Source organism: Ochotona curzoniae, unplaced genomic scaffold (genome assembly GCF_017591425.1).
Source record: "Ochotona curzoniae isolate NIBS_2020 unplaced genomic scaffold, NIBS_Ocur_1.0 scaffold_4506, whole genome shotgun sequence".
NCBI lineage: Eukaryota > Metazoa > Chordata > Mammalia > Lagomorpha > Ochotonidae > Ochotona > Ochotona curzoniae.
This window is the reverse complement of record NW_024467119.1, coordinates 38,592,762-38,615,280: the sequence shown is the minus strand read 5'-3', so window position 1 is coordinate 38,615,280 and position 22,519 is coordinate 38,592,762. Positions and strand designations below refer to the sequence as shown.

At 37.8% G+C, this 22,519-nt stretch overlaps 1 protein-coding gene across 2 annotated transcripts in view; it reads left to right on the top strand.

The window, feature by feature from the left end:
* The window catches only part of DNAJB14 (DnaJ heat shock protein family (Hsp40) member B14), a 51,316-nt gene extending 30,305 nt beyond the window's left edge, over positions 1–21,011 (top strand). For both annotated transcript variants that reach the window (XM_040966598.1, XM_040966599.1), the window contains 5 exons: positions 10,692–10,877; positions 12,373–12,464; positions 13,294–13,403; positions 14,526–14,698; positions 16,245–21,011. In XM_040966598.1, coding sequence (XP_040822532.1) covers positions 10,692–10,877; positions 12,373–12,464; positions 13,294–13,403; positions 14,526–14,698; positions 16,245–16,369 — 686 coding nt within the window. In that variant the 3' untranslated portion in view covers positions 16,370–21,011. The remainder of the gene's footprint in view (positions 1–10,691; positions 10,878–12,372; positions 12,465–13,293; positions 13,404–14,525; positions 14,699–16,244) is intronic.
* The last annotated feature ends 1,508 nt before the right edge of the window (positions 21,012–22,519 follow it).

Sequence of the window (22,519 nt, the reverse complement as noted above, 5' to 3'; positions counted from 1 at the left end):
TCAGGGTAATTGGGAATACCTTCAGACAGTTGGTGGGAATTAAGAATTTTCTCAAGAGATGAATACACTATAAAAAACAGGATGACAAAAACCTGAAAGTGGAAGTGAGGCAAGTTTTTTAAAAAATCAGTGAGGACTTCCACTTTCAGAAAGCTCGGATTGATACACTCTTCTCTGTTCTTCCTACCAAATAAATCTGAAAACTCTGAACATTGTATATAACAAATAAACATGGGAAGACTGAAAGATGGAGAGAAGATAGAAGTGAGTGGCTTAGTTTTGGTATTTTTGTTTTTTTGACTCATATATGCCAGATTGGGTGCTAGAAAAAAAGGCAACTGCAAAACCCCAGTAGGCAGAGCCAGAAAAACCCCCAAGAAAAGCCTGGTGTCTCTTGCCATGTGAGTGGGAAAGGAACAGCCTAGAAGTATGCAAAAGCAATAGCTGCTTTACTTATGCCCAGTAATTAGAAAAATTCTGTATCACCCCTACCCATACCAACCTAGGCTGAGTAGAGGGTGCAGACCGCCACCTTCTCCCTGCTGTAATGAGTTGTTCCAACCTCTCCTGTGGTTGTGACAGAGAAGAATGATTAGGGGACTTGGACTCTTCACTCTGCAAGGTTTCCTCTTATCTTGCTCCTCCTCCCACTCTTCCCTCATGTTAGTCGACATCAGGTGGGAGCCTGGGTGCTCCGACCAGCAGGGCCAGTAACGTAGTCTGGGGATGAAGCACCAACAGGAGTCCAGTGATTTTAGAAGTCTCTGCGCAGTCTCCCCTTATTGCTCCTTCACCTCTCCTTATATACTCTTCCCCCCTATATCCTCATTTAACAGGATATTGGATACAGATGAGTCCAACTAGTCTAGATGTTTTTAGCCACAAGCCCAGTTCCCGTTCCTGCTCAGCCCAACGAGTGCTAATCAACTCCTTAGCCCACAATACCTGGGCTCTGTTTTCTCCTGGTAGTAAAACTGTAGCCATTCTTTGACCCTGTGAACTGATGTCAAAACAAAGGGGGCATAGAAGAGGGTTGGGACTTAGACCACCATTCAGACACCACTATCTTCCTGGTGTCAATAAAGTTATGTTGGGGAACAGTTAGGAAACATCCTTTGATCTCACACTGGAAACCTGAGGAGGAGCTGGAAATCTAGCCTCACCCAGCAGTAATGGGAACCCTCCCTCTATCAGTGTCATCAAAGGCAGGAGGAGCTCTGAACCACTGCTCCCACCTAGGAGTGGCAAGGTGCTGCACTCTATAGTCAGCTGGAGGAAGACATGTTGAACACATGATCAAGTCCTCAAGATGTCAGAAAAGTTAGAAATGACGATAAGATTTATATCTTATTTTAAAGATACAGTTTTTTCAAAAAAAAATTTTAAAGATTTATTTAGTTTAAAGACAGAGTTACAGAGAAAGAAAGGGTAAGACACAAATTGATCTTCTTCCGTGTGCTGATTCACTCCCCAAACTGCTGCAATATCCAAATGCCAAGATCCAGGAAACTCATCCAAGTCTCACATGTGAGTAGCAGAAACTCAAGCGCTTGGACCATCTCTGCTCCTTTCCTGAACATGTTAACCAGGAGCTGGAACAAAAGTGGAGCAGCCAGGACTTGAGTTGGTACTCATACGAATTGCCAACATCATGGGTGGCAATTTGACCTCCTTTACCACAATGCCAGTCTCTATTTGTTTATTTTAAAGACAAACTGACAGAGAGATAATGAATGAGAGAGACGAGATCTTCCATGTACTGATGTCTTGTTCATAACTACAATGCCCAGGGTTTGACTGGGCCAGAGTTGGATGCCAGAAGCATCATCTGGATCTCGCATTTGGGTAATAGGAACCTAAGTTCTAAGGCTATCATCCCCTGGTTTTCAGATGCATTCGCAGGAAGCTGGATCACAAGCACATACAGCTAGGACTCAGAGTGAATGGATACTTGCATAAGGGTTACAGGAGTCCCAAGCACTGACTTAATCCTCTGCATCCTAGTTGTTCTCTGGAAGGATTTTACAGTGACCATCATGTAAATGTTTAAAGGAGCAATTACAGATATTTTTGAAACAAACCCAAAAGTACCAGTGAAGAAATGAAAGTCATAAAGAAGGTAATGGAAGTGTTGCAGCCCAAAAATTTTTAAAAAAACTGAAATAAAAATCTGGCAGTGAATGGAATACACTGAATATAAGACAGAGAAGAGACATGGTGAGGTAGAAAATGGATAGACTAAAGTAAACAAGCAAACACTGCAGCCTCAGAGACATGGGATTAGAACAAAAGGTCTGATATTTACTCATTGGATTTTTGGAAGGAGGAAAGAGACAGGAGAGAGCTGAAAAAGTACTAAAAAAACTAAAGATAGAAAGCCCTCAGCCCCCCATCCCCCCTTTTTGGGAAAAGACATTTAACTCACAGATTTGAGAAGCTGAGTGAACCCCTGGTAGATTTACAGAATCCATACCAACATGTGTCACAGTCAAACTTCAAGAAACAAAACAGGAAAACTAAATTGGGAAAGAGCGAAAGAAGAATGGCATTTGTGCCTATATTGGAAAAGCTGTTGTGATGATAAAATTGTTCGCTTCAGAGCCTAAAGGCAAGAAGAAAGTAGCATATTTTTCAAACACAGAAAGAAAATCATCTGTCAAGGGCCACAGTTGTGCTGTGGATTTAACCACTAACAATGCCAGTGTCCCATATCCTAGTGCCAGGGCCAAATTCTCTGCTTGCTATGCACCTCCTTGCTGTACCTGGGAAGGCAGCAAAAGATGACCCAGGTGCTTGTTCCTCCTACTGTTCATGTGGGAAACCTAATGGGGCTTCTGGCTTCAGCGTGGCCCAAACCTGATTATCATGTCCTTTTGAGAATTGAATCAGCAGGTAAAAGGTAACTTTTATTAGTTCTGTTTCTTCTTTTTTGTTGTTGCTATCCTCGCTTTCAAATACATAAAAAATTTTTATTTTTATTTATTTGTTTTAAAGATTTATTTACTTATTTATTGGAAAGTCAGATAGACAGAGAGAAGGAGAGACAGAGAGGAAGATCTTCCGTCCGATGATTCACTCCCCAAGTGAGCGCAACGGCCGATGCTATGCCGATCCAGAGCCAGGTGCCAGGAACCTCTTCCGGGTCTCCCACACGGGTACAGGGTCCCAAAGCTTTGGGCCACCCTCGACTGCTTTCCCAGGCCACAAGCAGGGAGCTGGATGGGAAGTAGAGCTGCTGGGATTAGAACCAAAGCCCATATGGGATCCCGGCATGTTCAAGGCGAGAACTTTAACCGCTAGGCCATGCCGCCAGGCCCCATAAAAAATTTTTAAACAACAACAAAGGTAATATCAACAATCCTAAAATTAACAAAAATATCCTTCTGGAAGGAAGACATTTTGAGTTGAAGGAAATACAGGAGAAAGTAGACATGTGCTCATGGTATACCTAAAGGAAGATCTCTAAACAAATGGAATGGTAAAAGATAGACTCTTGAAATACCAAGAGGAGAAAAATAACATGGTGTTATGGTCTGATTGTAAATCACCAATGCAATAGTATTAAGAGATGAAATCTTTGGAAAGGAAATTCCACACTTAAAGATACAGTTAGAAAGCATCATCCACGAACTAGAAAGCAAGCCTACAGAAAACATTGGGTCTCCGATGCCAGCATCCGGAGCTGCGAATTCCTGCTCATAAGATACGCACCTTATATTTTAGCAATCTAGTTGGACTAAGACCTATAGTAAACAAGAATATAGACAAAAGCAATATACTTTGCCTCTCCAGTTGAATTTCTAAGTTGCATTTGAAGCAGAAATTGTGGCATTGTCTGATAGAATTCTAAACATGTATACAAAATTGAAAGGACAGGGAAGATTATTGGAAGTATCAGGAAATATGAATTCTGTACTTAATTTAACTAGTAAAATGAGGATACCACTAGTCTTGGATAATACTTGGAGTTACCTCTAAAAAGCTGTTCAAAGTATATATCTAGCACTATAGATGAAAATGGAATTATAAAAATGCTCAGATAAGTCACAGGAAATTAGGGGAAAAAATCAGAAAAATGAAAAAACAGAAGCAGAAAACAAAAGATAAATGACACACAAACTCCTTAACTTACTAGTAATTACATTAAACATAAATGCTTCGAATATACCAGTCAGAAAGCAAACTACAAAGTGATTATATCTTCTTTTATTATGCATGTCATTACGTTGTCTTCAACAAAAATAACTACATTTACAACAATATGGGCAGGCTGAACGTAAAGGGGTTAACCAAAGATATATTATGCAAACATTGGCCAAGAGAAAGCTGAAGTTACTCTATTATTGTTAAAGTAGACTTTAGAAGTTCGACCTTGAGCCCTGAGTGCAGAGGACTAACAGCAGCCTACTGGCTGCTGGGAACTCCCAAGCCAGGTTAGACTCAATGCTTGTGGCCCTGGCCACAGCCGGCACTGCCACACATTGCGCAAGTCCTGGCTTTTGGGCTCAAGAGACCTCCCTCTTCCTGATGAGTGTGCTGGGAAGGGATCTCTTGGGAACAAAGACAGGCCTTGGCCCCATCCACCATTACCGTTGAGGCGGCAAGCTCTAGGGTCTTGGGGATGTGGAATTGCTACCTAGGTACCATGAATTAAGCCACTGAGTGTGTAGATGAGGAATCAGTCCTACAGAACTCTCAAAGACAGGGTAACGTCACTCAAAGCTAAGCAAGGGTACTGAGACCTGGTGGTTGGGAGGATAGAGACCAGAAGATCTGTATGGGTCAGACTGATATGCCAGCATACATGTGAGTCCTGTGTAGGACTTGTTACTAGGAAACAATGCTGGCCACCACATGCCATGCGAAAGCTAAGACTATGGGTCTGTCTAGCAGGGCTAGATCCTAGTACTTGACAGAATGTCAGATTAGGGGACAGGTCACGTTAGGCAGAGCCATGACACTAACACACAAGAGAACCAGGTCCTGGAATAGATTATCTGTGGAAATAAAAGTCCCACTGGTTAGCTCAAGAGTTGAGATGGTGATGGGTTGAGCTAGGTGTGACCATGGAACCTGCCATCACTCACAGGTAAAGAAACCAACAACAGTCTGGGCAGGTCCATGCTGCAGCACCTGCATGTGCATTCTAAAACAGGGTGTGGGGCAGGCTGGGCTGCATTGTTCACCAGCTCATACAAGATCAAGATGAGAGTGCAGACTGCTGGGCACTGGCCTAACACCCACTGGCATATATGAGATCTGGGTCTGGGAGTGAGTCAAATAGGGGAACTTGGAAAACCCCCCTATGGGGTTACAACTCTCACTGATGATCACATGGTTCAGGCCTGGGGGTCGGGCTAGCTGGGCAAAGTAGCTCCAATTGTTGGCTAGTGTGGGCTGGTTATAAAAGGAGGTGGACCAGGCAGGGCCGAAGAAACCTTATTTATTTTTATTGGAAAGGCAGATCGGAAGAGAGAAAAGACAAAGATCTTCCATCTGCTGGTTCACTCCCCAAATGACAGCAATGGCTGGAACTGAGTGGATCCAGAGCCCAGGGAGCTACTTCTTGGTCTCCCAAGCGGGAGCAGGTGAAGGCAACTGAGCCAACATGCCAACCTGTGTGTTACTTCTCATAAATGTTTACAAATCTCAGTTAAAGCAGAAAATTTAAAAAGACATAGAGTGGAAGGTGCCATTTGCTGTAATAAATAAAAATAAGATGACAATGTGTTTTGTAAGCTTTTTGAATACCACAAAATAAATAAACAGAACATTACTGTGGTCATAGTATATAAATTATCTGAGATGTATAGAATATATATACACACAAAACTATGGATTATATTAGTATTTCAAAAATATCTTTCAAATATATCAGTGATTAGAATTATTTATTTGGGGGCGGAATCAAGATGGCAGAATAGGGTAAGGACACGTTTGAACAGACGGAGAAACATTTAATCAGGATGAAGCAGAGAGGACACATTCCAGGAAATAGGAGAGGACAGAACAACAGCAGAGGGGTACCTGGAGACTAACAGAAACAGGAAAGCAGCGAAAACAATGGTGTGGTGTTGCAGTGACTGAAACTCCAGCAGCATTCAAATAACGGCGATCTGAACTTCACCAGCAGCCGGAACTCCACCAGCAACCAGGTGGGAAGGGACTTTCACTGGGAGCTTGGGGGGTAAACCCAGACAAAGAACTGTCCATCCTGCTGGTCCATTTGATTTGACCAGGAGCAGAGACAGAGCAGCAGATCCCAGACAGGCAGTGCGAGAACAGGGTGGATCTCACAGCCCAGTCAGCCCCCTAGAGTCGAATTGGGTGCCATTTTGCGTAAGAAGGAAAGGGCAAGGGAGAGGACTGAGCATAAATTGAGCTGGAAGTGAACTCATTTTTGACTCAGTGCACTGCAGCAATGTGGCATTCTACAGGTTCCACCCAAGACAGGTCTGGGTAGCCCTCAGATTTGACTGCCAGCAGATCAAGAACTCTAGTAGTCAGATGCCATTTTACACTCTGTGGCAATAGCTTTAGGACTGCAGGAGACAACAGTGAACTGTGCATGTGCTGAGCTCGCAAGAACTCACTGAGTTCTGTGGATTGCACTGGTCCTGCAGGAAAATAATACCAACTGTGACATCGTCTGGGTCAAAATAGGTTCGAGTAGCACCTAGATCTAACGTCCAACAGGTTCCAACAAGATCAGCACCACCAACAACTTAACTAGATAGGACACCTGGTATTTCTTTAATCCTGGGACCTGCCCCAACCGGAAGTAGGAGAAAGGTTGCAGAGGCAACAGTGCAGCCTCAGCACAGTATCACAGAAGGTAGAGGGTGGTGAGCCAGGAGTTGGGACTGTGGAGACCACAGTGGAAATCTAACATAAGAACCCAGACCTGGCACTCACTGGAGGTTGTGGCACAAGTGGCTGCAAGCAAAGAGTTGTGTACCAACTGCAATAAGTAAAATCGCATTGTAGACCTGTGGAGAAGACTCTGCTAACCATAAGTACAATGACCAAGACCAGAAGAAGAAACAAAGGCAAATGAATATTACCGAAAACTCCCCTGCAAAGGAGCAAAACCCTATGCCAACCTCAGAGTTCACTGAGGAAGACATAGAGAAAATGGAGGACACAGAATCCATAAGACTCATTTTAAAGCTTCTGATCAACAATGAGAAGCACATACAAGAGTTCAAAGAATTTAAGGAAGCAATAAAGCAAATCAAGGCTGATATATCAGAAATTAAGAACACAGTGGAGCAAATTAAAAGTACAATGGAGAGTCTCCAAAGTAGAATGAAGCAAGCAGAAAGATAAAAAAAAATTGGAAGATATTTCCTGTCATCAGGGGGAAGCAAACAAAGAGCTGGAAGCAGAGCTGGATCAGGCAAAAACAAGTATTCAAGAATTGAAAGACACTATTAAGAGGCCAAATATAAGAGTTATGGGAGTCCCAGAAGGTGCAGAAAGAGAAGCTGAGTTTGCAAATGTATTTAATGAAATAATAAAGGAAAATTTCCCTAATCTGGAGAAAGAATTGGGAAACAAGATCCAGGAGGGGCACAGAACTCCCAACAGGCTTGATCAAAAGCAATCTTCACCAAGATACATGATTATCAATCTCTCTTCAATTGAACACATGGAAAAGATCCTTAAATATGCACATGAAAAAAATGAATTGACATATAAAGGAATGCCAATTAAACTCACAGGAGATCTCTCACAGGAAACTCTACAGGCAAGAAGAGAATGGAATGACATATTCCAGATTCTAAAAGAAAAGAATTGTCGGCCTAGGATAACATATCCAGCAAAGCTTTCTTTCATCTTTGAAAATGAAATAAAATTCTTCCACAGTAAAGAAAAGTTAAAAGAATTTGCCTTTTCCAAACCTGCCCTACAAATGATACTTCAAGATGTTCTCTTGACAGAGAAGAGGAATAGCACCTACCAAAACCAATAGCAAATGGGAAGAACATCCCAGTAACATAACAACAGAAGACTAAACCAATGAACGACCCATTCCTAAAATAACAGGGCCAAAGTAGCATTCATACATATTAAAGTCTGAATGTAAATAGCTTAAGCTTAATCAAACATCATAGACTAGCTTACTGGATTAAAAATAAAACCCTTCTATTTATTGTCTGAAAGAGACACATTTCACCAGCAAAAATCACCGGAAGCAATATCTCATGGGTTTTGTTGTTTTCTGTTGGTTTCATCTCTTCAAAATGCTTTCTTCTGATTAAATCATTCAATGACTCGTAGATCATATAGCAGCATCATTTTCTTCAAGAAGGCTCTTGATTTTCATCTTCAGCTACACATTAGTCATTTAGTAGCATGTTATTTAACTTCATGGTGTTAAAAATTTCTTTTTTCTTCCTGATGTTGATTTTGTTTTGTGCCTTTTCATTTAAGGGGATGTATAGTAGCTGTGTAATGGAGACTGTCATCTCTAGTAACATGTCATTTAACTTCATGGAATTGTAAATTTCTATTTTTCTTTCTATTGTTGATTTTGTATTATGACTTTTCATTTAAGGGGATGAACAATAGCTGTGAAATGGAGACTAACATCCAGATGTGAGGATACAATGTAATATGCATTTCTACTTCCAGACAAAGATGGACTTAAAATGAAACTGTTCACTATATCTTGACAATAAGATGCTGGACTCTCTGCCATTGTCCATGCCCGCAATGATGGACATATGACTGTGTATGAAGAACAATATTTTAGTGATGATATAGAGGAACTAGATGGCGGGGAGGGAATTGGGGAGGTGATAAGGGGAATTCCAGGAGCCTATGGAACTGTATCATAAAAAGATAATAATAATAACAAAATGTAAAAAAAAATTATTTATTTGAAAGGCAGCACATCAGAGAGAGAGCCAAAGAGCTCTTATAACTCCAAATTGCCACAACCATCGTGGACCAAATGGCTAAATTTCTGAATCATAGATTTCCTTGGGAATCTCAAGAACGTTTGGGGTCATTCATCAGAGAAATAGAATATCCACCTAACTAACTTCTCATGCAACAAACTCACAGCCCACCTGAAAGCTATGTCTGAATATCAGCTTTTGGGACACTCTTAGAATAAAAGCTCCTGGGTGGCTGTATGTAATTAATTTCAATGTCATGTTTAGCTATCCAAAATAAACACCTAATAAGCATCTCTTTGATCTGACAGTGCCCTTGGAATCCAAAAAGGTTTTTTTTTTTTTTTTAATGTATTTCATTGTACTTACTACAAGAATCATAGAATAGGATATTTTTACTGTAGAGTCAAAGTGTGAGCATTTCTAAATTGCCTCAAGAAGTCATTCTGGTGACTGGTATACTGCTGGAAACAGGGCTAATAAAGTGGGAAAGAAAATTCTTTGTTGAAATCATCAAGTAGAAAAGTGAAATAAACAGGATTGTCTGTGTTACTCAAAAATAATTCAGTCTACACTTTACTCTGAGAATGTTGTAGTAGTCCCTGTTTTACTGGAGTTTACTGTTCTCTGCAGAATAAATTGTTTAGGAATAAAATGAAAAGATAGCTCATTCTGAATGCCAATGTACACAAAAAGATTTATGGGATGGTCATGGTATGGTTGCATGGAGTTGGGCCATAGTACTTAATGTGTTAAGAATTTAACTTTGAGTAAGTTATTTTAAATGTTTGTGCTTCATTTTCTTCATTTGTAAACTGAAGACAATAATGGATAACCAAATAAGATATGGGGTGCAGAGCCTGCCAGTTGAGAGATGCTGATAATGGTGCATACTGAGGCCTGAGTTGTAGCATGCATGCCACCTGTGATACTGGCTGGATTGGCTAATCCTCATCCTTCCTGCACTGCGATCCCTTGTGGGCATCAGTTTGTGTCCTGGCTGCTCCACTTTCCATCCAGCTCCCTGCTTGTGACCTGGAAAAGTATTGGAGCATCCACATAGGAAAACCCTGAGGAAGCTACTGGCCCCTGTCTTGGACTGGCTCAGCTCCAGCTGTTGCAGCAATTTGAAGAGTGAACCAATACACAAAAGATGTTTCTGTTTCTCCTTCTCCTTATAGATCTGCCTTTCCAATAAAATAAATAAATCTTTAAAAAAATTTTTTTTCAGAGAATACAGAACAGTATTAAGAAAGATTAGTTAGTCCTTTGATTCCAAGGTAGTAGGGGGACTTGCCTGTCTAAATATAAAACTTAGGGAGGGGCCCGGCGCGGTGGCGCAAGTGGTTAAAGGTCCTCGCCTTGCACGCCTGGGATCCCATATGGGCCTGTGGCCTGGGAAAGCAGTCGAGGACGGCCCAAAGCTTTGGGAACCTGCACCCTGTGGGAGACCCGGAAGAGGCTCCTGGCTTCGGATCGGCATAGTATCAGCCCGTTGCGCTCACTTGAGGAGTGAATCATTGGACGGAAGATCTTCCTCTCTGTCTCTCCTCTCTGTATATCCGCCTTTCCAATGAAAAAAATAATAAAAAAAAATAAATCTTTGAAAGAGATGGTGTCATGCTAGACAAAGACCTTTAAAAAAAAACTTAGGGAGAAATAATACATTTAATTGCAAACCATGTAAATTTTTACAAGAAATTACAGTTTCAGATCATTTTTAACACAGCAGTGTCTTTTATATGATGGAGTAAGAACTCTGCTTACCAGCTTTTGCTTCTTTTTTAGAAATTGGAAATGCTTATGCTGTTTTAAGCAATCCAGAAAAACGAAAACAGTATGACCTCACAGGCAGTGAAGAACAAGCCTGTAATCATCAAAACAATGGAAGATTTAATTTTCATAGAGGCTGTGAAGCTGACATAACTCCAGAAGACTTGTTTAATATATTTTTTGGTGGTGGATTTCCTTCAGGTACTTCACGGTTACTTGTAAATACTGTGTTTTGTGAAGCTGGATCCCCCCTGCTCCTGTTGGGACTGTTTAAGAATTCATCTACCTTCTCTCCTGAATTTCCTGTAGAGTTTGTGATCCTGTGATGGGTTTTTAGTGGCCATAGAAAAATGTTAGGTTATTCATTTTACCATACTTGCCTTTTCCAAAAGATATTTTTATTTAAAAATTTAAAGTACAGTTATTCTTTATGTAAAGAATTGGTCAAGTAAGGCAGAAATCCAGTGACAATCCAGTGTCCTAGTAAGTATTGTTACATACACAGGATGTCTTTTTCCCCGGATGATTATTTGTCTTTGGTTCCATGGGAATCTTTGTAGCTATTTTACTAATTCAATTGTAGATTATTGATTTGGATTTATGTGGAGGTCCTCATCTGTATTTCCACTGAAACAGTAAAAGTATTGCTTGGTAGGTTATCAATAAAGTGTTTTAAAACTATGTTAAGATAGAAATAATTAATTGAACTAGGCTGTCAAAGTGAAACAAAAGTTGCTTTGATGCTAATAAATGGATAGATTTTATCATACAAATGAAAGTTGTATTGAATTTAAACTTATTATAAGTTACTTATGTAGAAATTACTTTTCTTTGAGAATAGTTAAGGTTCTTAAAATTATGGTTCTAGCCTTGTTTATAGGATTTGCTTATGGTATGAAATTAAACATCATTTACAAACTAGAGTTTTTATGAATGTATTAATATGATTTAGCCTTGGAACCTCTTCTGAATGTTATTGAAAAAGATTGTTTTCATTAATAGGACATTTTTACAAAGCATCCTTAAAGAAGAAAGATATATAAATATGAATGAATGAATAACTTGTGTTTTCACCTATTAGAATATGTAATTTTCTCACAGGAAAAATATTAAAGCTAGTAATTTTGATGAAAATGCTTAGTCGTAGTCAGAAAACTTTCAAGCAGTACTAGTTTTTTTCTAGAAGATAGTTTACATTCCTTTTGCTAGTTATGATGTAACTTATCAGTGGTAGTCATTTCTGATTTGTCATTTTTTTAAAACAAATTGCATCTCCATTATCAAGAGAATATTTAGACATATTGTGATCTACCTCTACTGTACTATATACTATTTTTTTGAAAGCCAACTACAATACTTTCTTGATTTGTAGAGACGTTTGTGATTCATTTGATAAATGTCAATAACAAAGTTTCAAAGTAAGGTTCCAAAGTTGGTAAAAATAAGGAAGACAAAAATCACCTATGTGTACAGTGTTACAGGAACTCATAGTGAGGTTTTCTAAAGAGGAAACCTCTGCCTTGCTCTGCAGCAGGCAGAGTATGGGAAGTGGCAATCCTTTTTCTGTCTACCCTTCATTTAGGAAAGGAGAGGACATGTAGTACTTCAGTAATTTAAAAATAATAATGTAAAAGAAAGTTTAATTTTTCCTAACATAATTGCACTCCCTAATTTACTCTTGTTTTCAAATTTCTAGGAAGTGTACATTCATTTTCCAATGGACGAGCTGGTTATAGCCATCCACATCAACATCGACATAGTAGACGTGAAAGAGAAGAAAGAGGAGATGTATGTTTATGACATGATTAGAAACCACAAAATGGCAAACTTCAGCTCAAGAAAAACTATTAGAGTTGTCTAAAACTAGGGCTAGTTGTTTTGAAAAATAACAATGAGTTTTCTCTTACCAGAGGCACTCAGTAGAGACCAGAGAGGTCCTTTAAGGATGTGGGAGGGACAAGGACAGAGGCGGGGAGGGGAAGTGGCTGGACAGTATGACCCCTATGGATTTGGTGTTCTGTGGTTCTAAAAAGACACAGTGGTGCTGTTCATGTTTTTTTTTTTTAATTTTTTTACTCTTTTTACAGTAAAACTCTTATTCTTGGTCCTAGAGAAATTAATTAATATACTGAAAAACTTAAATTGGAAATAACTCCTTTTTCTAATACAGTTATACCTAATTGCCTATAGCAGTTAAATTACATGAAGTGGAAAGGTAAATGGAAAGAACACTAGACTAGAAATTAAAAGGCCTGGGCTCCTGCTCTGCCCTCATCAGCTCCCATCTTCCACCCTCAAAAACAAGGTAAAAATAGTTTTACAACCTGCAACTTGCTGATAAGTCACTGTGTATGTAAGAGAAATAGAGAGATAAGACTTCATCCACAAAAAACGAGATCACATTACCTCAGTGGTTTTCAAACCAGAACTGATGATGCCTGGAGAGTTGTATTTTTAACAATCACCCCAGGGGTTTAGAATGATCAGGCGGACTTGAAGCAGTGAGCGAGGTGATCTTGAATGCTATTTTTACTGCCAGAAATGCATGACAATTGTTGGGTTATTGACAACCACAATTATATTACAGTTTGCTATTCTTTGGTGATTTTTTTTATAGGGAGGTTTTTCTGTGTTTATCCAGCTGATGCCCATTATTGTATTGATCCTCGTGTCATTATTAAGCCAATTGATGATCTCTAATCCTCCTTATTCCTTATATCCCAGATCGTAAGTAGTTAACAGTGAAGTTCTCTGTAAATGAATTTTTGCTCTATCTGCTTCCTTAAAGCTTTTATGTTCTTTTTAAGCTTTTAAGCCAATTTTATTTAAAACCTCTAGTTTTAAAAATTGCTACTTAAGTGATAAATTTATATTATGTTGTTTATACTTTTGTTCCACTGAATAAGAACAGGGGCTATTTATTAAATTGATAGCAATTTAAAGTGGTGGGTAATGTGTTGATATCAAAGATGAAAGATACTTTAGAAGAAAGACAAAAATTCTTTAAAGACAGAAAAAGTAGTGATTGCACAAAAATTTGTGTTGTAAAGGGGGAAATGGATGCTTTTTTATTTTTAAGATATTGACTAAATACAAGCAAATGAAATTATTATGTGAAGTATTTCCCTGACATGTATTTTATGAAAAAGGTCAGGACATAAGGGAAATTCAAAACACAACCATTCTAAACAATTTTATTATAATTAGCTAATGTAAAGGAAACTTTGCAAAAATCATTTTGTCAATAATTTTACATTATTAAGAACACTGAATTGGGCCTGGCGCGATGGTTATGGCTTAATCCTTGCCTTGCACATGCCAGGAGTCCATATGGGCACAGGTTTATGTCCCAGCTGCTCCACTTCCCATACAGCTCCCTGCTTATGACCTGGAAAAGCAGTAGAGGATGGTCCAAACTATTGGGACCCTGCACCAGCATGGGAGACCAGGAAAAGGCTCCTGGCTCTGGATCGGATCAGCTCCCGCTGTTGGCGCCACTTGGGAAGTGATCCAGCAGATGGAAGTTCTTTATCTTTGTTTTTCCTTCTCTCCGTAAAATCTGCCTTCCAATAAAACATAAATAATTCTTTAAAAAAAACCCCACGGGATTTCAAAATGAAAATGACCATTTCTTCTAAGTAAGATTTTTATTAACTAAAACTTGAAAGCATGTTGTAGGAGTATAGTGTATTAAAAGAGTAGGATTTTTAATGACTTGAAATGCTGATTTAGGCAATTTGAGGGTGTGTAGATTATTACTAAAATTAACTGAATTATTTTGGTTTATAGTAGCATATTCGAATGCCTAGTTTTAATCAAGATAATAAGTACTATGCTTCTGTTTTACAGTGGATCAGGTCTGACTGTTAAAATGCGGACAGAAAACTTGGGTGTTGTTTATTATGTCAACAAGGACTTTAAAAATGAATATAAAGGAATGTTATTGCAAAAAGTGGAAAAGAGTGTGGAAGAAGATTATGTGACTAATATTCGAAATAATTGCTGGAAAGAAAGGCAGCAAAGTAAGTTTGTCAAATTTTAACTTTTTAAAACTTAGTCACAATCTGTGATTATTGTAGATTTCCCTACACAAGGAAAGGGAATAACCTGATATAAAATTGAAACTTTATACCTAAATGAGATGTTTATAATCTGTGTCTGAGAGTGCCCCCTGTGTGATTCATCCAGTCTGACACTGAAGTAGTTGAAGAAAAATGAAGGATTATATTTGTATTGAACATGTGTTCACATTTCATTAAGTATTACAAGTAGTGCAGAGATGATCTGAAGTATGTGAGATAGATGTGGAGGTTATATATGAACACTGTGCCTTTTTTTTTTTAATCTCCAAAGAGAGTTCTGAAGCAAGTCTCCCATGGGCACCAAAGAATAGCTGTGATATGTCTTCTATACAGATTGCTTAAAACACACTAGTTAGCACATCATAAGGACTTAATAAATACTTGTGTTATTGTGGATATCACCCAAGTACTGGTTCACTTGCAGATGACCATAACAGCTGAGGCTGTGCCAGGCTAGGATCCGAAGCTGGGAGCTGAGTCCAGGCCTCCCATGTGGTATCATATGGATATGGTGGACCAGCTGCTTGAGCTGCCAGCTGCTGCCAGCTGCTGCCTCCCAGGTTATGCACTGCAGGAAGGCGACCTTGAGAGCAGTGCTAGGACTTGAATGTAAGCACTGCAGTGTGGGATTAGGTGTTCCGGGTATTAGCTGCTACCACAGATGCTCTCAAGTAGATTTCACAACTTCATTATTTATAAATAAATTGTTGTTTCTGGAGATCATTGAAAATAGACTCTTACATTCTTCCTGTATGCTTTGATTGTGGTCCAAAGATATTATTTCCTTTGATCACTGTTTCCTAGAAAGTAAATGCTAATTTCCCTTTTTATATTGTATTGTCTTTGAGTGTTCCCACCCTTTAGAAATGCTAGTAAATGGTGACATGGCTGAGAGTAACAAGAAAAAACAAGGGGTTCTTGCTGAAGAATTATTTGTAACCATGTATTATTTATCATTGTGTTACCCACACAGTGAAGTAAATATAAGGCTGAATGCTGTTACAATATGAAACCTTTTTCAGTTTCTTCTGTATTGTTATTGTATATTTTAAATACAAGTAAACTAAGAGCATAATTTTTAAGTTTTTATACTGACATCTTGAGATCATCTGGAACCTTAACTGAAAAAACACAGCAGAAATAACCATGAGGGTATTTAGCATAAAATATTCTCAGGGTGAGAAAGGTCATACCAGGTTTTAAATTGCTGGGACTAAGAGTGGAAGCAGAAGACGCTGGCATGAGTCCACACGACTCCATCCTTACTTCTTTGCTGTGTTTCTTTTACAAGTTGGCTTTTAGGTAAAGTTTCCAATTTCCAAAGTTTTTCTACCAAAATGGCTTTTAGGGATAGTACTTTTTTTCTTTTTTTTTCCCCTTAAGTTAGTAGAAATCTGTTGACTATCTTCCATGAAATATTTGTTTAAGCTTTTAAATTATCATAGCATAAGTTGTTATTTAACAGCAAAATCTTTTTATTTAACAGAAACAGATATGCAATATGCAGCAAAAGTATACCGTGATGATCGACTTAAAAAGAAAGCAGATGCCTTGAGCATGGAGAACTGTAAAGAATTAGAGCGGCTCACCAGTCTTTATAAGGGAGGATGAACTGGAATTCCTGTTTATACCTTTCCGTGTACTCTTTATTTATTTTTTTTTTCTGTAAGTTTAGTTTCATCATGAAAGCTGAAGAAAATCATTGGATATTAAAAACCAAATTGATCAGTTGGTTCCTGAAATCTTGGACATTGTATGACCTAATGGCGCCTTTAAATAGTAAGAACTGAAAACTAAAGATAATAATTTTAGTTACACTTTTGCAGTTACTTTCATCCTAAATGCCGACATGATTCTTAAATAAAGGTGTCTCCAGAAAGAATACTACCACACCTATAGTAATTTCTAGTCTTGCTGGTTCTTCATTTCTATCCATGTCATAATAAATATTTATAGAATGATAATTTTGTGTGCATACAGATTACTGCATTTGTATTTAAATTTTCTTAGTGTTTGGTCCCATGAGGTACTTCAGTTTAAGTTAATGGAACAGATGTTACACATAAATTGCATTTTCCTTGTGTGTTAAATAGGTGGGGTTGAAACAATGAGATTTTTTTTCAAAAAAAAACACAAGTTTATGTAAAGTCTTATAGCATTATCAGCTTAGAGGAAATGATATTTTTAATAATGCCATTATATTCCAAAATATATACTGAAATAAATGAACTGGCTTAGAGTTTCGGTTTGCTGTTTGGTTTTATGAATTGCTGAGCCATGCATAGAAAAGAAATCCCTTAATGATGGCTTTTTAAAGAAAATATGAAGAAATGGCTATAAATATTAAACTAAAAGGGTCCTTAGTAGTGCATTCCAATTATGTCATTTATAAATCCAGTAACTAAAAAGCCCCAAAACGTTCATTTATATGTCTTTAAAGGCATATGAAGGAGAGGATTCATCTAATTTTTTGCCCATGGAAATTTGCAGTTTTTTAATAATCATTTAAGCAGAATCCAAAAGTAAATGGGTTCTTCTACAAATAAGTAATAAGAAAAAATACTACCGAAATACAGCTTTGTGCCTTTAACCTATTGCCAACTCTAAAACTTATTAAGTAGATATGATACACCTACTTGATCAGAGCATGTTCTGTTTGGCCACATGCAACAGTGAGCAGAAATACAGCAGCAGGTAAGGTAGACTAGTGACTTCAGCAAGTTATCCATAAAAACTTCTGAGCTAAAATCTTTTCACCAATGAGTAATTTAATTAATCCTGTAGAGATAAGCTTTCTGTAATTAATCCATAAAGTGAATTAGAAGAAAATCTTAACAGCTGGAAATTAAAATTTTGGTGCCTATATACTGAATATGAAACTATTTGATTTCTGTTTTTTTAATGATTTTGCTTCACAGCTAGTTGAACACAATCATATCTTTGTCTCTTTTTGATGGGTGAAAAAATGATAGATTGACTTTCCGATCTTTTACTTAGACATCTTTTTCTGAGTGTAGTTGATTGATGGCATATGTTGAATAAAATTTATCATCTTCTCTTAAAAATATTCTGTTATATTACCTTTTCCAGGTGAATCATTAAAAATGCCTTACTGAACCAGTAGGTTAACCTAAATAACAGATTGTCCTTGCAAAAATGGACACTTTAACCACGTTGCTTTTGGAAGTGTGACCTTTTGTTGTGGAGGAAAAAGATAGCAGCGCTTAAGAGAAATACAATTTAAAATGTTTTCCTTGAGCTTATAAAGTAACTTTGGTTAACAAGTTCATAACGTTCTAATTAGCTTTTTTGCAAGCTCACATGCATCAGAAATTTTACAAAAATTTGAATGAAACGATCTCATCTTTTTTTTTCTAGTTTTAAAGGGAAATTCACACTACTGTGGTTGATATTTACATGAACTAAACTGCCCTAATGATTTTTCCTCTTAAATCCTGATTTTAAAGAGTTGAAGTTATCAAGTAAAGTTGTGTATCACAAAGACATACATGGCCTAGGCGCAGTATTATATTTCAGTTGCATTGTTGCATTCCTTTACATTTCATAAGATGTTAAAGGAGATGTGTTTGATATAATAAAGTTTTTGGCAATTTTTGGAATTGCCTGACAAATTTAAGTTACATAAATTAAATTTGAAAATAATAAATATCATATTCTGGTGTAAAGGCTCAGTAGGTGACTTAGAATTTGGGACTCATTTTACAATGTAACAAGGCCTTAGATAGTCTGAGACATAAGACTTTCATATTTACTCCTTTTATATAATAAAAATCATAATATTTTGCCATCTGATTTTTAGTTACAATTGCTTTGCAATTTTGTTTGATCTTTTTAATTACCACTTCAAACCCATCCATCATTTGATTTACTTTACTAATGTCTCTTATTGAAGTTTTAGGAGTTTGGCAGCAGTTGCTTATTATTATTTTCCATTTTCATGTTTTTGTGCATTCACATACACATCCTTACATACCTGGGGGTAGGTAGGAAATAGCACCTTCTATTACTGTTCTTTTGATTCTTTAGTTCCCAGATTGGTGTTAGTCATAGGTAATATTTTATTTTGATGAAATAAGACACTGAATTTTTCAACAGTATGAAATTTCAAGTTATATTCTCTCTAATAATTAAGAAAAAATAATATATTTTGGGAGCAGACTGTACTGAATGCCTAAATAAATGTGCTTATTTATTACAAAGTTGTGGTAGGAAAAAAAAATGTCCTAAAGGCATATGTTTGCCACTGGATTAAACCCTCCTTTCTGTGTCCGCTCAGGTGTCTACAGAAACAGCAATGTGGAATGACATCCCTTTTCTTGAGTTGCACTACCTAAGTTTAGTTTTTCTTTCTGTTAAAGCTTCTGCCAGGAGCTTTAGTATGTACTGTATAGTATGTACTGTAGACACTATGACTTGATTTCTGTTATGTTGGTCTGTGTATTTTAAAATACAGCTGTTACTAACAGGACATGCTGATATTACTTAATGCATTCCTATATATTTCGTCAAAACGGTAACTCTCCCACCTGTGTCAAAGCAGTGACCTCTTTCTTGATATTGGTCTAGGGACCAACTGAGCCATCCTTACAGTTAACAAGTATTATGAGAAAGTTTCCAGTGGGAGAAAGAGGAGAATGTGTAATTTATTTAGCTTCCCTGTGAATGCTGAGCTGAGTGCTCACCTGTACTACTTCCTTTACACTGAATGAAGCAAAGTGAAAGGCAATTTGTAATTTTTTTCTTACCTAAATTGAAAGAACTGATGAAAACAGAAAATAAATGAAATTCTAATCTTTGCTTAAATAGCTGGAAAACCTTGTCTACTGGCTATATTGGAGTGTTGCCTAGTTAAAAACCATGAAGTTCTCTGTAAACCAGTGGGAAAGTCATCTGGCAGTCATTTCCAAATTTTCTTAAATTCTAATTTTCACTTAAAAAGAAAATGGATAGAATAAGTCTTTTCAAGAAATTCGCGCACACCCTTTAATAGTTTGGCAAACAGACTTCCTTTTTGGTTTCTTTACTATTGAATAGATACTTTCGTATAAATGGAAACATTTTTCCTCAAAACATTTAATTCAAAACATATTCCTTATATTAAGGATTATGTAATCACAATTTTTGTAAATTGCCTATGTGTAACTTTTTTCCTGTTGGTATGTGATTCCTTTTCCTTTAATTTGATTATTTGCTGGTGTTGGGGCCAATAGATCTGTGAATATTTTGTTGATGTGTCCATGTATAATGTATATATTTATATTTTTTCCAGCTAATACCTCAAATGTATGATTGTTTAATATATGCCACACTATGTTTGCACAGAGCAGGGCTTCCATTAGTAGGGAACATCTTACTTCTAACTTTGAAATAAATCCACAGAATTTGGTTGGTGTGAACTATTTCCATTGATCTTTGTTCATGTTTTAATACACACATTCCTAACATAAGGCTCTTACCTTAAATGTAATTATATCTTTCAATATCTGGCAATCTGAAACTATTATAGAGGTAAGAAGTATTTCTTGAAATGGTTTAATTTCAAAAGTTATTTTAAAAATTGGGTGATTGCCAAGATGTCTGATTAACTGCATAGCATATGACACTTGGCATGAATGTGAGCAAGTGTCATTTACTCCAGCATGAAATTCCAAATATTTTCATCCGGCACCTTATTTCGCCACTTAAGAGCAAGCACCATTAAAATAATAGAGATCTTTGTTGAAATTGGAATACTTTAAAATAATTTCAAAATTAATTGTTCTTATTTAGATGAATATGTAGGCAAGAGAAAAACTCATGTTAAGTTCTTCTGTAATTCATTTGTATGAAGAAATGCTTCTTACCTGTTTTTGCCTTGATTTGTGTTTAGATTTTAGATTGCTACCTAAGATTTTTGATTTAAAGTTTATGTTCTAAAAAGCTACAGGTAATTTTCAAGGTGCGGTGGAATTTTAATGGAAGCCTTGTATAACTTAAAATGAAACTGGTAAAAGATATTTGTTGACACTACATTTAAGATCATTCAATTAGGTTTAAAATGGAATGTCTGATTTGTAAAATATTTAATGTCAATCAGACACATATAAAATAGGATTTTCTGTGTGAGAACTCTGTAAAGAAAATGCATTTGATTTTTAATGAATGTTCTGAATGATTTATGACAAACTTTTGTCTTTCAATCTCTGTAGTTTATCTCAAAATATTAATAAAAAGGTCTGTTCTCACAGTTAAACATTTGTTGTGTTTTATACTCCTGATATGTCCATGTGTGAATGTCTGGTACATACCAGGTAGGAATATATAGCTGGGTGTTGGAGATTATTCCTTGAACAATCCAGAACCCTGATGGAGTTCACGTTTAACAAAGCAAATAGATGTGGAAGGAAGCAGCAGGCAACTGACAATGTCGACCTGGAACACAGATGAAAGGTGCAGCTTGAGAACTCAGGGAACTGTGGAAAGAAAACATGATGGGAAAATAGAGACATGCTGGAGAAGGCCCATAATGCCAGGCGCAGCACAACTGTCCGGTTCATTTGGGATTAGGAGGTCGTTTGTCCTCTCCAAGAGAACTCTTCTAAGCAAGTTAAGTATCCTGCTGTTTCCATCCAACTTTTGGGTTAGAAGTAGTTTCTTTTGTACTCCTACTTTCAGGCACTGAAAATGAAGAGTAACAGATTCCTTTAGGACTCATTTTCCAACGTGCTGTATTCTGTTTTGAATAAATGAGAACCAAGAAAATCGGTAACTAAAGCAATGAGCCTCAGTTTTCCTAGGAGAGGCCAAGACAATTCTCAATTAAGGTGTGGTTTTTTGTCCCCAGAGCATTTTTAACTGTCACAAGGGAAGTGTGTTGCTGGAATCTTGCAGATACCAGGGAGGGGATGTTGCCACGTGCTATGATGCACATTACAACCCCTCTGACAGATTCATCTGATGGAAAAATGTTAGTGCCAAAGCCTAGAAACCTTGTGCTAAGGTGACTGCAGAGTTCCCTCCTGTAGGAAGCTTGCTGATATTCCTACTACCTGCTGGAGGCTTTTGTTGAACATGCAAACAAGGCATAAACCAAAAAAGCATAAGCAGGCCTTCAGAGGCACAGCTGCAGGCCAAGAACCAATGAAAGGCCCAGGTCAACCCTAGAAGCACACAGCACTCTAGAAAGTATACGCCCCCTTTATTTAAAGTAGGTGACGTCTGTAACACAAAGCATAGGAAATGCAGGAATCCAGTGTCCTGTGTGAAAGTCCTCCGTTCAAGTCCTGGTACTTCCCATCTGATTCTACTTGCATCTTGGCACTTACGAGCATTTAGGGAATTGAACCAATGGCGTGGAGGACCTCCTTTCACTCTACCTTTCAAGTAAATATTGTTAAAAAGGAGCGGGGGAAGAGATATAAAAATATTGGGATCAGTAACCTATGGTCTTCCAATTAGTGGCCATTTGGTGCTATTACGTTTGTAACGCCATTCTCCGAAGTTTTCCATCTTAGGAAACACAGTTTGGGATGAAGGTCACTGAAAAAAACAGGGAAATCTTGCACCGTGTCCGCGTAAGCATACCCTCCAGCACACTCCGCAGCTTCCGCTGGGTTTGACTCGCAGCCACCGCCCGGGAATCCTCCCGCAGGGCAGCAGCGCGCAGGCGCGCCGAGCCGCTCGCGGCGGGCCCGGGAGGGACGCGGGCGTCTGCGTTTCCGCTCCGCCTCCCCCGGAAATTCCGTCTAGCGCAAACGCTTC